Source organism: Mus caroli, chromosome 15 (assembly GCF_900094665.2).
Source record: "Mus caroli chromosome 15, CAROLI_EIJ_v1.1, whole genome shotgun sequence".
Classification (NCBI taxonomy): Eukaryota; Metazoa; Chordata; class Mammalia; order Rodentia; family Muridae; genus Mus; species Mus caroli.
In genome coordinates this window covers 90,306,772-90,320,783 of record NC_034584.1, presented here as the reverse complement: position 1 = coordinate 90,320,783, position 14,012 = coordinate 90,306,772, and the positions used below count along the sequence as shown (strand labels likewise).

The 14,012-nt window shown below is 47.2% G+C and overlaps 1 protein-coding gene across 3 annotated transcripts in view; it reads left to right on the top strand.

The window, feature by feature from the left end:
* The window catches only part of Slc38a1 (solute carrier family 38 member 1), a 71,818-nt gene extending 58,520 nt beyond the window's left edge, over positions 1-13,298 (top strand). For 2 of the 3 annotated variants that reach the window (XM_021183413.2, XM_021183411.2), the window contains exons 9-16: positions 413-471; positions 592-702; positions 1,869-1,948; positions 3,061-3,161; positions 5,280-5,398; positions 5,852-5,993; positions 6,087-6,184; positions 7,892-13,298. In XM_021183413.2, the coding sequence (XP_021039072.1) occupies positions 413-471; positions 592-702; positions 1,869-1,948; positions 3,061-3,161; positions 5,280-5,398; positions 5,852-5,993; positions 6,087-6,184; positions 7,892-7,993 (812 nt within the window). In that variant the 3' untranslated portion in view covers positions 7,994-13,298. The remainder of the gene's footprint in view (positions 1-412; positions 472-591; positions 703-1,868; positions 1,949-3,060; positions 3,162-5,279; positions 5,399-5,851; positions 5,994-6,086; positions 6,185-7,891) is intronic. The other variant, XM_021183412.2, reaches the window with a different exon arrangement.
* Positions 13,299-14,012: the final 714 nt, after the last annotated feature.

The following is a 14,012-nucleotide window of genomic DNA, read 5'->3' as shown; positions in this document are numbered from 1 at the left end:
CTGCTGTCCCCAGAAGCTCTTGTGTTGGCCTCTCCTTAAGAGAGGAGCTTATCAGTACCATTCGGGATTCCCACAGTGCACAAGAATGAGCTGTGTTGAAGACCAAGGGGTAAATGGGTTTGGAATTAGGGTGCACCAATATGGAGGCTGAGGGCCATAGCCGGAGGCCCCCTTTCCCTAGATTTTAAGATCTGTGTCCTGGAAATAGGCCAGGTATTCCTGGAACCAAAATGCTAAGTAAGCCCTACCATCCTGATCCTTATGATTTTGCCAAGTGAGCTAGCACTATCAAGTGCTAGCATCTTGCTTTCACATGGACTCGTGGGCACATTGGCATCCCAGACTCTGCTTGAAGTAGTGCCTACAAGAAATGAAGTCAAGAAAATAATTGCTATTTTTATTTTTTTTTAAGGGTATCTTGGCTACACGAGTGGGTTTTCCCTGAGCTGCATGGTGTTTTTCCTGATAGTGGTAAGTTCCGGAGAAAGCGCTCGCTGCGGGTTCTGACATTGTCGGAGGCCCTGGGGCAGTTGTTCGTGTCTTGGCTTTTAATACAGTCTCCGTTGATTCTCCCGCGTCTCTCAATACCAGGTCATCTACAAGAAATTTCAGACTCCTTGCATGAATGTGGAGCAGAACTCGACAGTCAGTGCTAATGTGACCGACGCGTGCACACCAAAGTATGTCACCTTCAACTCAAAGGTAAGCATTTTTGTTAAGGGTGAGCAATGTGTCTTGTGCTTGTTGTGACCACCTGTTTAAGATGCATGTTCCTACACCTTTGAGAAACCCACTACTCCGCTGCACACACGTGCGCCCAGTCACACCCTTTACCCTTGCTTTCTCCTAACAATCCCTCCAGGTGATTGTCCCCTTCCCTCCCCTCCTGTGTGGCGGGCTGGCAGGGGTGCTTTGGCTAGTCCCATCCTCAGCCCTCTGCTGCTGTGGGGAGGTTGTAGAGGGAACACTGCATTGGGTACTTAGAAACCTTTGTACTATTGTGGTTTGGTTGGCAGCCTAGAAGACTGTAGCCACCTCTGTAGTCAGTCAGACTTGGGTTGGAACCCTCAGGGGGCCTTCCAGTGGCTGTGAAAATGAAGGTCCCATTTTCCTGTCACAGGTTCCTGTTGGAAGGTGTTTGGGACAGTTATATCACAAGACATGTTATTAATTACTGTCCCTCAGGTTTTATTTTATTTTTGTTTTGTTTTTTGTTTGTTTAGTTTTAGGGGTTTGGTTTGGTTTGGTTTTGGTATTAGAAGCTGGGTGTTTAAAAAAAAATCTCTTCCAAGAAAATTTTCTTTCTTTACTCTAAAAATATAGCCAAAGTAGAGAACTCTCTACTATTTTATTTTTTTAGATACCATTTTTTGTTGGTTTCAAAACAGGGTCTCACTATGTAGACTAGGCTAGGCTTGAACTCGGAGATCTGCCTGCCTCTGCTTCCCTCTTGCTGGCTGGGATTAAAGGTGTGCACCACCACCTCCCGGTTTACATACCGTCTTTTAAGTGTGCGTTAAACAAATCAGGTCAATTCTTGAAGGATGTCAGAGTAGCAGTGCCCTGTCCTCTAATAGTGCATTGGGGACCCACGTACCGGACTAGTACAGCATCAACATAGTGTTCTGGGGTATGCGACACTCACCGTGGGAGCCGGGTCTGTGTCCCTTGATCAGAAGAGCCCTGTGTCTCTGCTGGATAAGCCTTCTGAGAATTTCGGCTCATATCTGGAGACCGTAATCCTCTTAATCCTCACATAATCCCAGGATTCTGAGGAGCAGGCTGATAATAAGTCAGACCTAAGACAGCAGCGTGATCTTTGTGGTCAAAGGTATCTCTCCTGAGTGTGTTCTTTTTCCTTCCTCTAGACGGTGTATGCTTTACCAACCATCGCCTTCGCTTTTGTCTGCCACCCGTCCGTCCTGCCAATCTACAGCGAGCTCAAAGAGTAAGACTCACTGCGCTTTTATACCCAGTTCATTGTCCCCCCCCTCCGACCTATGGGCAGGTTTCGTGTGACGATGAACAGAGACGCATCATTCAGTTTCAATGTCCACTGCTGTCCTGCCGGTCTTGAGCAAGCCCTGTGTTAAGGAAGCTCCGGAATGGGGAGTAATATCGTTGGCTATAAATTAAGAAAGTAATAAGCTATGTGTCCTTAGTTAATTAACTAGTCGTGTGGGTGTGGGTATGGGTGTGTGTGTGGTGTGTGCGTGCATGTGCGCAATGGCTCCCATTCCCAGTGTGAGATGTCCCTTAGCACTTGGCAGGGTTTCTTCTTGAGTGTTTTTGACTCTCCTAGTTAATGGATACATGGCTAAATTGAAGGGCCTACATCTATGTACACACACCTTGTTCTTCCCGTATGGTCCTACACTTTAATAAGTATATTCTTTTATTCATTGTGTGTGGGTATAATTTTTTTTTAGTGGGTAGTGAATATTTCATTTGTGACCCCCTTTTACCGGGTCCTTCCCAGTGTTCCTGTTTCTCCCCATGACACCTTTGTTATCTGACAGCCTAACGGGATGCTGTGGCTGGTATAAAGCGACACAGGCTGGACATTCTTTGTTTGGTAGCTCAGCTTGAAGGGTCATCTCAACCCCAGGCTAAGCCTGACCTGGGAGCTGGGAGCCCGACACCCTTTTAGCCGAGAGCTCTTGAATGCTTGGAGACAGCCCACGTGTACCTGAGGCTAAGCCAAACCAGAACCCAGTCACTCACCTCTCGGGCTAGGAGAAGAACATTTGGATTTCCATGTGCATGGTCGCCAAGGGAAACCAAAGCACAAATATCTTCTTAAAACTCTCCACCTTTCAGATGAGCACATGATACGCTTTTAAAAGCACCTGGAAGGGCACTCAGGAGTACTCCCCAGCTGGCTCTGCCTCACAGTACCCGGTTGTTATTAAAGAATGACTCTAAGCCACATCACTGCAGGGGGTCAGCTGGTCAGGGGATGCATTAGCCTGAGCGAAGCTACTCTCTGGTTCAATGGTGACCCTGACGCTTGTAAGTCAGCAATATAATTTTTAAAAATTCTTTTGTCTTTGTTTTTAGCCGGTCACAGAAGAAGATGCAGATGGTTTCCAACATCTCCTTCTTTGCTATGTTTGTCATGTACTTCCTGACGGCCATCTTTGGGTACTTGACGTTTTATGGTAAGTTACTTCCGCTGGCCATACCTATCTGTACTTAAGAACAACAGGAAAACGCAACACTGAAGTAACTTTCCATTGAAGCCAAAGAGTAAACAAAAGATCCGTGTTTTCTGTTCTGGTTTTTGTGTTTTGTTTTTCCTTATAGCAAATGACAATGGTTCCTTCCATGTCCATTCAAGCTGTATAGCAGAATATGATTACTGAAAATGATAGAAATGTTTTTCTCCCCCCTCTGGAGCTTTGTTCTTCAGAGAAATTGCATTTTAGAAGCATGCCATCTTAGGGAAATTTAAAACGACATCAGAGAAGGCTTTTCCTACTTGACACTGCAAACTGGGTCAGACTCCATTAATAGAAAAGAGAGAGAGTGAGACACGCTGAAAGTGAGAAAGAGCGGGGCCCACACTCATGACAATCAACGTTAATTAAAAATAAAGCGCCTAATTGTTCGCCGGAACTCGGTGCCCCGCAGGGAAGCGAAGCGATGACATAAGGAAGAAGCGAAAGTTGAGAGAGAAAGCGCTTCCCGTTTGTGCCTCAGGCCCAGTCAGGATGGAGGCTAGTCTTTCCTGCCAGGGGCTTCTCACCCACGGCCCTGTAGTTTTGAGAGCTATTTAAATAGATTCTACTATCCTTTCTACCGAATGCTTCTTTAGGCCTCACCCCTCACCATGGAGTAATCTAAAATTTAAACAGGTTTACAGGTTCCTTTAGCCTGGAGAAGGTCATTGATCTCAGGAGCGTCTGGATAGCACTGCCAAATGAGTTGGTAACCATCACCTTTCCTGGGGTTCCCTGTATCCCAGGGCTGAATGGGGAGGGTAGAAGAGAGAGCTAGCATCTGCGGCCTGAGTGACCTTGTTCAAGTTATGAGTACAGGTTTTCAACGGTAGCAGAACCTTGGTCCTTTTATATGCTTAGAGGGGGAATCCCAGCTATTTATAGGTGGCTAATGCATTTTGAGTAAAGAAAAATTCGATCTAATGAGATTTTTTTTTACTATATCCTCCAGTCCTTTTTCGGAAGCCAATGGCATCATGATGGGGCAGGGGAGAGGCAGTGATCGCAATCTGATTTTCTTGCCCACAACCTTGAGACTGTGGCAGTGAGAAACTCTGTAGGAGAGTCGTGAGGGGTGGGTAGTGACTCCTCAGGAGTGAGCATTCTCACTCCCTTCTCAGGCTTCCCTCCGGGTATGCACTGCACTGCCTTTGAAATGACACATTGTATAGTTGTGAGTTGAAGGAAAAGCAAGTCCGTTCAGATACTAATGTATCCGTGGGAGAACTGGACACAAACCGAAAGAGTTCTCTTCTGATGGCGGCTGAGCTAGCGTGCCTGCTGTTTGACTTCCCAAAGTAGAGGTAGAAGGAGGAGCAGGTTGGAAGGAAAGAGGGTTCTGTGGCCCATGGTTCCCACAGAGAGTCTGACATTATTTGGTATGAGCTTACAGTGTGGAAAGGCAGATAGGAAGGACCCCATGCTGCCCCATACGTGTTCATTTATACAAACAAAGCTTCCCACTCTAGACAGCTTCTTCTATTGGGAACTTCAGATCCTATTTAGCTGATAGCACATGGCTCCTATGGACACTTCTTTGAATTTACAGATTGTTCAAAACCTTCAAAACCTTGCCTTCTATCTTAGTCAGGGTTTCTATTGCTGCGACGAAACACCATGACCAAAAGCAAGTTGGGAAGGAAAGGGTTTGTTAATCCAGCTTACACTTCCACATTGCAGTTCATCACCAAAGGAAGTCAGGGCAGGAACTCAAGCAGGGCAGGAACCTGGAGGCAGAAGCTGATGCAGATACCATGGAGGGGTGCTGTTTACTGGCTTGCTCCTCATGGCTTGCTCAGCTTGCTTTCTTATAGAACCCAAGGCCACCAACCCAGGGATGGCCCCACCCGCCCTCCCCCACTGAACACTAATTGAGAAAATGCCTTACAGCTGGATCTCCGGGAGGCTCCTTCCTCTCTGATGACTCTAGTTTGTGTCAAGTCGACACAAAACCAGTCAGCATACCTTCCTGGCTCTATTTATAGAGTCTTGCTTATTTAGGTGAATGGCAATTTGAGGGTCTCCTTAAAAACCCCCGCTGAATCGCTCTCGTTTCAGAAAAGGTGCAGTCAGATCTCCTTCACAAGTACCAGAGCACAGGCGACATTCTTATCCTAACCGTGCGGCTGGCCGTCATCGTGGCCGTCATCCTCACCGTGCCTGTGCTGTTTTTCACGGTAAGTAAAGGGCCTTCCAGTGATAGGGGAAGCACGGGCTTCGGGTGTTCTCTCTGACTTCAGGATCCTCTTGAGAGAAAAAGCCTGCCACAGGTAGCTTTTCTGGTCATCAACACTTGTCTCAGTCCCACCCTCTATCCTCTTAGACAGCAGGTGGGATCCTTGAGTTAGTGTGGCTTCTAGAGACTGGGTCTGCATTCTGATCTTCCACTCTTCTGTTTTTACAAGAGTACTCAGTCCTACCTTTCCATAGAGACCACTCCAGTGGAAATCACCCAACCCGAAGGGAAACTTACTATTTCTTAAGGCTTGGGGCCAAGGCCCCATAACTTCAAACTAGTAAGGGGTTGCCGAGCATTAAGAATGTACTTGAGAAATTCCATGCACCAGTAAATGGGTTTCTTCTGAGGGTGGAGGTCAACCCGCCGTCTGGAATCTCTGCTTTGGCTGCAGGTTCGATCCTCGTTATTTGAGCTGGCCAAGAAGACAAAGTTCCACCTGTGCCGCCATGTCTTGGTGACCATCATACTCTTGATCATTATCAACCTGTTGGTGATCTTCATCCCCTCCATGAAGGATATTTTTGGAGTCGTAGGTATGGCTTGTACGATCCTTTTACAGCGTCCTGAAGCTCTTTGGTTCACGCTCTCCAATAATGGCCCTGAACAACTGTTTTCTTCATTTACAGGAGTCACGTCTGCTAATATGCTCATTTTCATTCTTCCTTCGTCTCTTTATTTAAAAATCACGAACCAGGACGGAGATAAAGGCACTCAAAGAATTTGGGTATGTCTCTTGCCAGACCACTCTTAATTTTTTCTGGATTAGTTTCCCATCTAAAGGTGCAAGTAAACCGCCTCCCCTTGGGAGACCCAAAGCTTCAGGTCAGAACCCTTCCCATTCCTCCCAGAGCTTTTCCAGTGTTGCTCTGACTGGGCCTTTGCCTGTGTTCTCACCCAGGGGACGGCTAGGAGAATGAGTGTTTACCCTCCTGTGTCTCTGTAGAACAGTGCCTTGTCTTTAGCAAGATAGGAAGTGATTTCTCACCATCTGGCTCCCTAACACAACCCAGGACACAGGCAGTGCGTTTTTTTTATGATCTGGAACAAGCAGATCTGGATTCAGAACCGCCTTTCTATCTTGGGATTGTTTGTGGATCTGCTGCAGTTCACGGGCATCTTGAAGGTTAGGTATGCTTGCACAGTGAGGGGATGGGGATAAAGTGGCTCGGTCTGGTCTGGAGAACCATTTTGTTTGGCTGAGGAGAAGGCTTCTCAGCTGCCTCCCAGATAATGTAGGCACTGTCGTCACATGACACACATGTCACCTTAGTCTCTGGAGCCAGAGCAGAGGAGCAAGCAGGACAGATGTTCACTGTGCACTTGGGAAGGGATCACTAATGCTGGTAGAACCTTAGTTCCCCGAGGCAATCATCCTTCAAGCCATGAGAAACAGGTCCCAGGGCAGGACATTCCCCAACTACCACCGAAGCTACAGATAGTGGAGGCCTATTGCCCGCGACTTCTGTAGGCTTATCCAGCCCCTCCTATAATAAAACTGGGTCTCCCAAAGAGCACCAGACAGGAGCTCTTCTTGACCAGGACTATGGCGTGTTAGACCAACCAGCCACACCATTGGCCACTGTTTCCTTAGTTCTGGCTCCCTTCCAGTTTCCAGTTAAGCCCCTGGCTCTCATGAGTCCCCCTAGCCCCAGCCCTCAAAGTTTGTGGGAAGCGTAATCAAGTTGAAGTGGGTGTGCACGCTAATGTCCCCCAGGTGCTGGACTGACTGATCCACGTGTGACCCTCATCGACCTTTCTTTCCAATCACTTAGTTTTGCCCTGCTGCCAATACCCTGAGATCAGATCAACATGTACTTCACTTTTACAAGCAGAGATGTTGGTTTCTCTGTGATGATGTGGATTGATGGGTAATGGCTAACAAAAGGAGCTGGCTAGGTCTCCCAAAGCTTTTGTGAGTTGCTGGGTTTTTTTGGTTTTTGTTTTTTATTTTTTTGAGACAGGGTCATTCATACTCTGTAACTCTAACCATGGCTGGCTTGGAACTCCCATATAGACCAGGCTGGTCTGGAACTCACAGGGATCTGCCTGTCTTCGCCTGCCAAATGCCAAAATTAAAGGCTCGCACCACCACACCCAGCTTATTAGGTTGTGACCTTTGCAGAGAGGAGCTCCTAAGGAGACCCAGGCATTTGTAGCATGCAGACACCCGAGGTGACCCACAAGTCAAGAGCAGGAGGTACAGTACCAGATCTGCGTGCTGTCTGCCCCTTGTGCGGGATGACATGCACCCAGTTTTAGGAAGAGAGTCTTGAAAGTTCAGCCACGATCATAACGAACTTCAAATACCAAATAACACTATGGAGCTATGGAGGAGAGTGGAGGTTTCAATTCTTCCCGGGTGCGCGCGCGCCGGGGTGGGGGTAGGATGATGTCGGCCATGTTGGAAATAACCCATGTCTCCTTGCTGCAGGCGGCCCTTTTCTTGGGCCTAGGGGTGTTGTTCTCCTTGATCAGCATCCCTCTGGTCATCTACGACTGGGCTTGCTCCTCCAGCACCGACGAAGGCCACTGAAGCCAGCAGCCACACCCAGCATCCGCCCACACCCATCCAGCCCCCTTCAGCAGCCCTCCGCCACTTCTTTTGCAAGTTTACAGAAACAGAAACGCACAGGGTTCCTCTCGGGTTGCCACACAGAGACTCACTGCTTCTAGAAGGACCCACGTCCTCTCGGGACCTACACTTTGGGACCGTGGATTTCTGCTTCTCCAGATTTCGTGCCGCCATCTTGTCCAGCCCTTCCCACAGTTCTCCTCCCGTCTCCTCACTGTTGTGGCTTCTCTCTCTCTCCCTCTCAGAACTTTGGAAACACGATCAACAGTTGTCTTCACTTGTTAGATACCCAGCTCCTGAAATCGTTTTCTTAACTGACGCTCCGCTCACGCTGTCTGTATCTTTTTAGAAGAAGAGAAAATAATCTTGAATTGTATATATTTATTTTGCTTTACAGAAAAAAAAATAAGGTTTCAGAAAAAAAAAGGTTTCATAAATAATTTGCCTATTTTGGTTAACATAGCACACAGGGATAATCCTTTTGAGAGACAGGTTGCGTGCCATGGCTGCATCTGAGCATGCCCAATATTTGAGGCAGCTCTGATCACCCGACATGGACTGTCCGAGGGCTGCTGGTACTCCATCCTGCTCCCACGGGGAGCGATTCCCTGGGAGGCTTGGGCACGGCGCCTCTGTATATATATTAATTATATATTAAAACACACACTCCGGAGATCTCAGGAATGATGGTTTGTTTCCCCCTTGGCATCTGGCGTCACAGTTACTCTAGGCTGAGTCACCTGCCTGAGGTCCCTTGGTCCCCATGATGACAAATGAGACTGCCCAAATGCCTAAGGACGTACTCCTTAGCCAGACCACCTTCAGCCCACCACCCGTATTGTTGAAGGGGGAAATGATTTGTTAGTTTATAAGCCCGGCAGCATCGAGTCATGTCCACCAGCTTTCTGCAACAGAGATGAACATGTACCTAAGGACGGCCTGGGATAGGTCAGCCTGTTTTATACTGGGTACCTTACTTTAATGGAGTCTTTGAAAGACTTGTTTTATATCTATAAATCTAGGTTACTACAAATAGGAGATTTTGTACCTTAAATAAGCCTCATTTCTAGTCTCCATCAACTCTCCATCCAGTCCTGAAAGTAAGTCTCTTCCGAGAGAGGACCGCTGAAGTCACTGTGTGTCCCCGCTTGCCTCAGCTGGGGACGGCAGGAGAGCCCTTCCTGTCTGTGATTTTCCCCCCTTTTGTCTCATTATGCCTGTCCCATGTGACCCAGGCAAGAGGGCAGAGTTGCCAATCCTCTCGCTAGTCCCTCCTAAGGGGAGCAGAGGGGAAACTTCATGGAGACTGAAAACTGTTTCAGAGATGGCAGCTCAGCATGCCATAATGATGGGGATACCTGTGGCTGCCCATAGCTAAACTACAGTAGGTGAGGCGCACACACGGTGACCGCTCTCTGCAAACGGCTTGAATTGCAGCCAGTTGTATCCTGGTTGAAAATCTCAGATCCAAATACGCACTGAGCAGAGATTTCTCATCTGGGGGTGAGTAGAAGCTAACAGAGGAGGCCCAGACACTTAGCGATAGACGCTATTCCTCCTGTCTGACATCCCCCAGAGGTTTTCCAGGAATCTCACGAGAGTCACGCAGAGATGTCCCTTACCACACTGAAGTCCCGCAGACAGGGTTAGGCATCAGAGTGCCTGCCACCATGCTCCTGGGGAAGAAAGAAAATCTGTTTTCTGCATTGCTTCATTTGTTCTCGTACTGCTCCAGAGTTCTGTCCTCCTCGAGTTCAGGCAGCTGACCACAGGTCCTAGACAGGAAAAAGGGTAAAACCCACAGCCGCCTCTACCCTTTGCCCTAACGCTTCCCATATCACGGGAAATGACAACCTTTGTAGCTCTGTTTGCACTGTTTAAAAAAAATACATCAGTTTAGTTTGCAAGCTGCACCCCCCCCTTGCTGGTGTCCCCCTTATCCTGTAACCGTTCAGTTTTACATTTACAAAGTGAATCCAAAAACGCACTAACTCTGGGATATGTTGCGATTTTTGTTTGTTTGTCTGTTTGGACCTCTGGATTTTGTGTTGGTAAAACTAATGTATTATTTGCTGCATATTTATTTGCAGGAAGCACGTTGTTGTTGATCTCTGTGATGTGTGGGTTTCTTTTTTTTTTTTAAACCCTCTTTGTGTACCTGAGTTTGTTTGAATATAAGGGATCTTACTGTCATTTGTTAGGGACCACCGAGTAATTCCATAGTTTCTGTGGTATTCACTGTAGAGTGGACTGTTCTCGCTCTCGTTCAGAATAACTGGCAGCCAAAACATTACCTGTATCACCGATGCGAAGTAGCACTCAACAGCACAGTCAAATGTAACAAATTAGTAGACTCAAGCGTAGCAGGCCTTCGCCGAGGGAAACCGAGTTTTCTTTCCTTCAGCACACAGGCTCTCCACACTGTTGACCCAGGGCCAGCTTCATCCTTTGGGTTTAGAACTGGTCTCTGGTTCTTATGACACAGAATACTGTAGATTCATAGATTAGTGTTGCTTGTTAGAAGTAGAGTTTGCAGAGCGTGTGCGGGTAGGAAAACCTACTCTTTTAGGCCTGGACTAGACCTGGTCACAGGGAGCCCATATTCCAAAGCTCTGTAACCCGGAATGGATTTTTCTTCGTTGGATTAGATGTGGGGGTTAGGCCCCCAGGCAGCTGGAAAAGAATGTGGGGTGTAATGGAGTTGACAGGACTGCGGAAGAGCCAAGTTCCCAGATAGACTGGAGGTGGGGTGTGTTGGAATCACTAGGAATACCCCCACTGCCTGTTGTGGAATCCGGACTGTTCATCTCTGCCACGGGTCACCTGCTGGGTAGTGGGGTCGGGGCTCCACCACAGTGGCCTGTAGCACAGCCCCCCCCAAGATTAGAGGGGCTAAGTTCAAAACCCTGAGTGTAGGTGGTGGTCAAAGAAGAGGGGTTCTTAGGGTTCCCCTCCTTGCCTGCAGTTTTAACTTTATAGCTCTCCCAGGTACCAGCTTTGGGGCCAGCACATGGCACTCTCATTGTCTCCCGTGCTGGTAACCATGGCTTCACTGCTTGGTGATCAGGTGAAAAAGTACAAAGGCTCTCCCTCCTTCCTGAGTACTTACGGACCCTGCTGAGGGACATAAAGGCGTCACAGGGTGGGTTGCAGAGGACTAAGGTCTGTGGTGGGATGCCTCACTATAACAATAATTATGCCAAGAATTCAAGCCCTCAAGCTGGTGCTTCTCGAACTGTGCACCCTCAAGGCAGCAGCATGAACCTCATCTACAGACTTAACCAGCAAATTGTCAGCCCCAACCAGACTCAGTGGATAAATCAAGCTGTCCTCGGCAAGTCTCAGGTCCAGCCTCCAGGTGAGACCGGTGATTTCAAGCTTGGGTACCACTCTTAAGCTTTCTCCCATCAGCCCAACCTCGGAAGGTGATTGGTTCCCGGGGTGAGGAATGAGAGCCCAGTATAGGGTAGGAAAGGACCCTAGCCAGTGTGTGCAGGTTCAGGAAAGGGAGGGCGTCGTGTGCAGTCCCTACTACCTATGTTCTTTCCTGCTGCAAATGCACTGCAGGGGTGTGAGTGGATCTTGGGGGTGCTCGCACTTTAGGGAACCCAGCCCGAGGCACTAGTCTTATTTTCTTGCAGCTGTGAAGATTCCAATTGAGGCTTTCAGAAAATGTAGGTAAATTTTTTAAAATGCCTTTTGTAAATGCAGTCCTAAGGGCACTGCTGAGTTTTCAGGGGACCATGTCGATGGTGGGGTAGAGTTCAGTCCCGGCGCTGCAAAATAGAAAATATTGATACTCAGTGTGTTCTAGTCCCAGGTCTGCACTGCTGAGGGAGCTGCGAGGGGAGCCGAGCCTGGTCTGTCTTGGGAGCACAGTGTGAGGCGACATCGTTAGTTAGACTAGGGCAGAGGTGTGATCGTCTGTGTGGTTTATACTTGAGAGCAGAGCCTCCGTTAGTCGGATTAGAACGGGCGAGGCTTTGAGAATGGTACTGCCTATTCAAGGGAGCATCCGGGTACTCATAGTTTGCAATGTTACAATGTTTCTCTCTCAGGACCGCAGGTCTGAGACTCCTTCTGAAACAGTAGTCCTCTAAAACGCAGTGAATTGCTGGTAATACTAAAAGACTTGGGGGTTCAGGTGGGGTTGTGGTTAATGACTGAAAGCAATGCTAAGTCTGAAGGGGTGGGTCCGTGGGGAACAAAGCTGCTTTTCAAGGGACGCAGGTGTTTTAAGACATTCCCGAGGAAGAACCACAAAGCGCTGGGCCTATTTGTACACAGACTTGAAGAATCTATGCAGCAGAGGCTCACTTTAGGAATCCTTCCTTTGTATGTAAATATGTTGTAAATACATAGGAGGCTGTATATTTTTGCAGGTGTTGATCCACACAGAAATAGAGGTCGCTAGTATTCTGCATATAAGAAATCCATATTCTCAGATATGTTAGTGGATTTGTTTGGGAGGGAGAAGTATTTTACCCTCTTTCCCATAGTTCTGTCAATGTAAATCTGGAGTCTAAAACCTTAATTGTTTGGGGGGAAATAAAAAGAACTGTCTGGGGAAAATCTACTCTGATTCCTTATGCTGGTACGACTATCTGTTGTCTAAATGCTATAGATAAAAATGATTTAGGGGGAAAAATCATTGTCATATAGAAACAGACATGCCCAAAATAAGAATTTTTCTCTGCATTATGTTTTTTCACAGTTAACGTTGATGCTATTGCATAGAGTTTGTGAAAACCAAAGTTAGGGAGGGTTTGGTTTTGTTTTGTTTTTCCAAAATGGAATTGCTGTTTCCCAAACTTTGGGATCCTTGAGGGGAGAGCTGAACATTAATATGAGCACGTATTTGAAGGAGAACATGTGTTATTTTTAAGCTTTTGAAGGTCTTGCATGTCTGCCTTTTAGTGTTGATGCCAACCTAGACTGTCTCGTCTGTTTCCCCCCTCCCCCACACACTTGAATCATACTCGTCGGTACGCAGTGCAGTCTCTAGAGTTCAGTGTGTCTTAGATCCCCATCTGACTCAGTACATGTAGCACACCACTATTTTACTAATGTAAAAGCCTTGTAAGTGATTTCGGGTGGGCATCCAAAGTGAACCACAGGTAACAAAACCTGCCTGTTCACTGTTCATCACATAAAGTTGGGTATTTTTTTTCCTTTGGGGTGTGGTATAAATAAAAAAAAATGTAAGAAGTTATGTTCTATAAATGCAGTGTTAACATAGTTTTCAAACATTAAAATGTGAATTAAAGTACTTCTGAGTCTCGTATGATTCCCCAGGAAGCAGTACTAAAAGGCTCCTCATACTTTTAAGAGTGGCTGGGGAGGGCTGGAGAGATGGCTCAGCAGTTAAGAGTACTGACTGCTCTTCCAGAGGTCCTGAGTTCAAATCCCAGCAACCACATGGTGGCTCACAACCATCTGTCATGGGGTCCCATGCACTCTTCTGGTGTGTCTGAAGACAGCTACAGTGTACTCATATGAGTAAAAACAAATAAATCTTTAAAAAAAAAGATTGACCGGGGGAAGCCTTGTCCACGTGCAGCTATTCTAGCTCATGTAAGCCAGACTTTAGCTAAGCCTGGTGGTACATGCCTGTCATCCAGTATCCTGGGAGGCTGAAACAAGAGAATGCAAAGTGGACCAGCCTGGACTACACAGCAATATCCTGTCTAGGTTATTTTGTTTGTTTGTCTTTAATGTTATCATTTGATCTGCAATACATTTGTCCATTCCTCAGAATCACAGTAGGTTGTACACAGTGTATCCATCCCCTGCCCTGTTGCAGTAGCACACATTGTAGCAACCAGAGAATAGGGAGTCCTCCTGACACTTGTGATTCTTGAAGAACCTGTGAGGAGAAATCTCCCAGCCTTTGAGTTTGCCATTTCTTTCCATAATCTGCTCTTGACACCCTAAGGTTTTGGTGGGCAGGCAAAGAGGCCAGGGTCAGATGCACGAATTC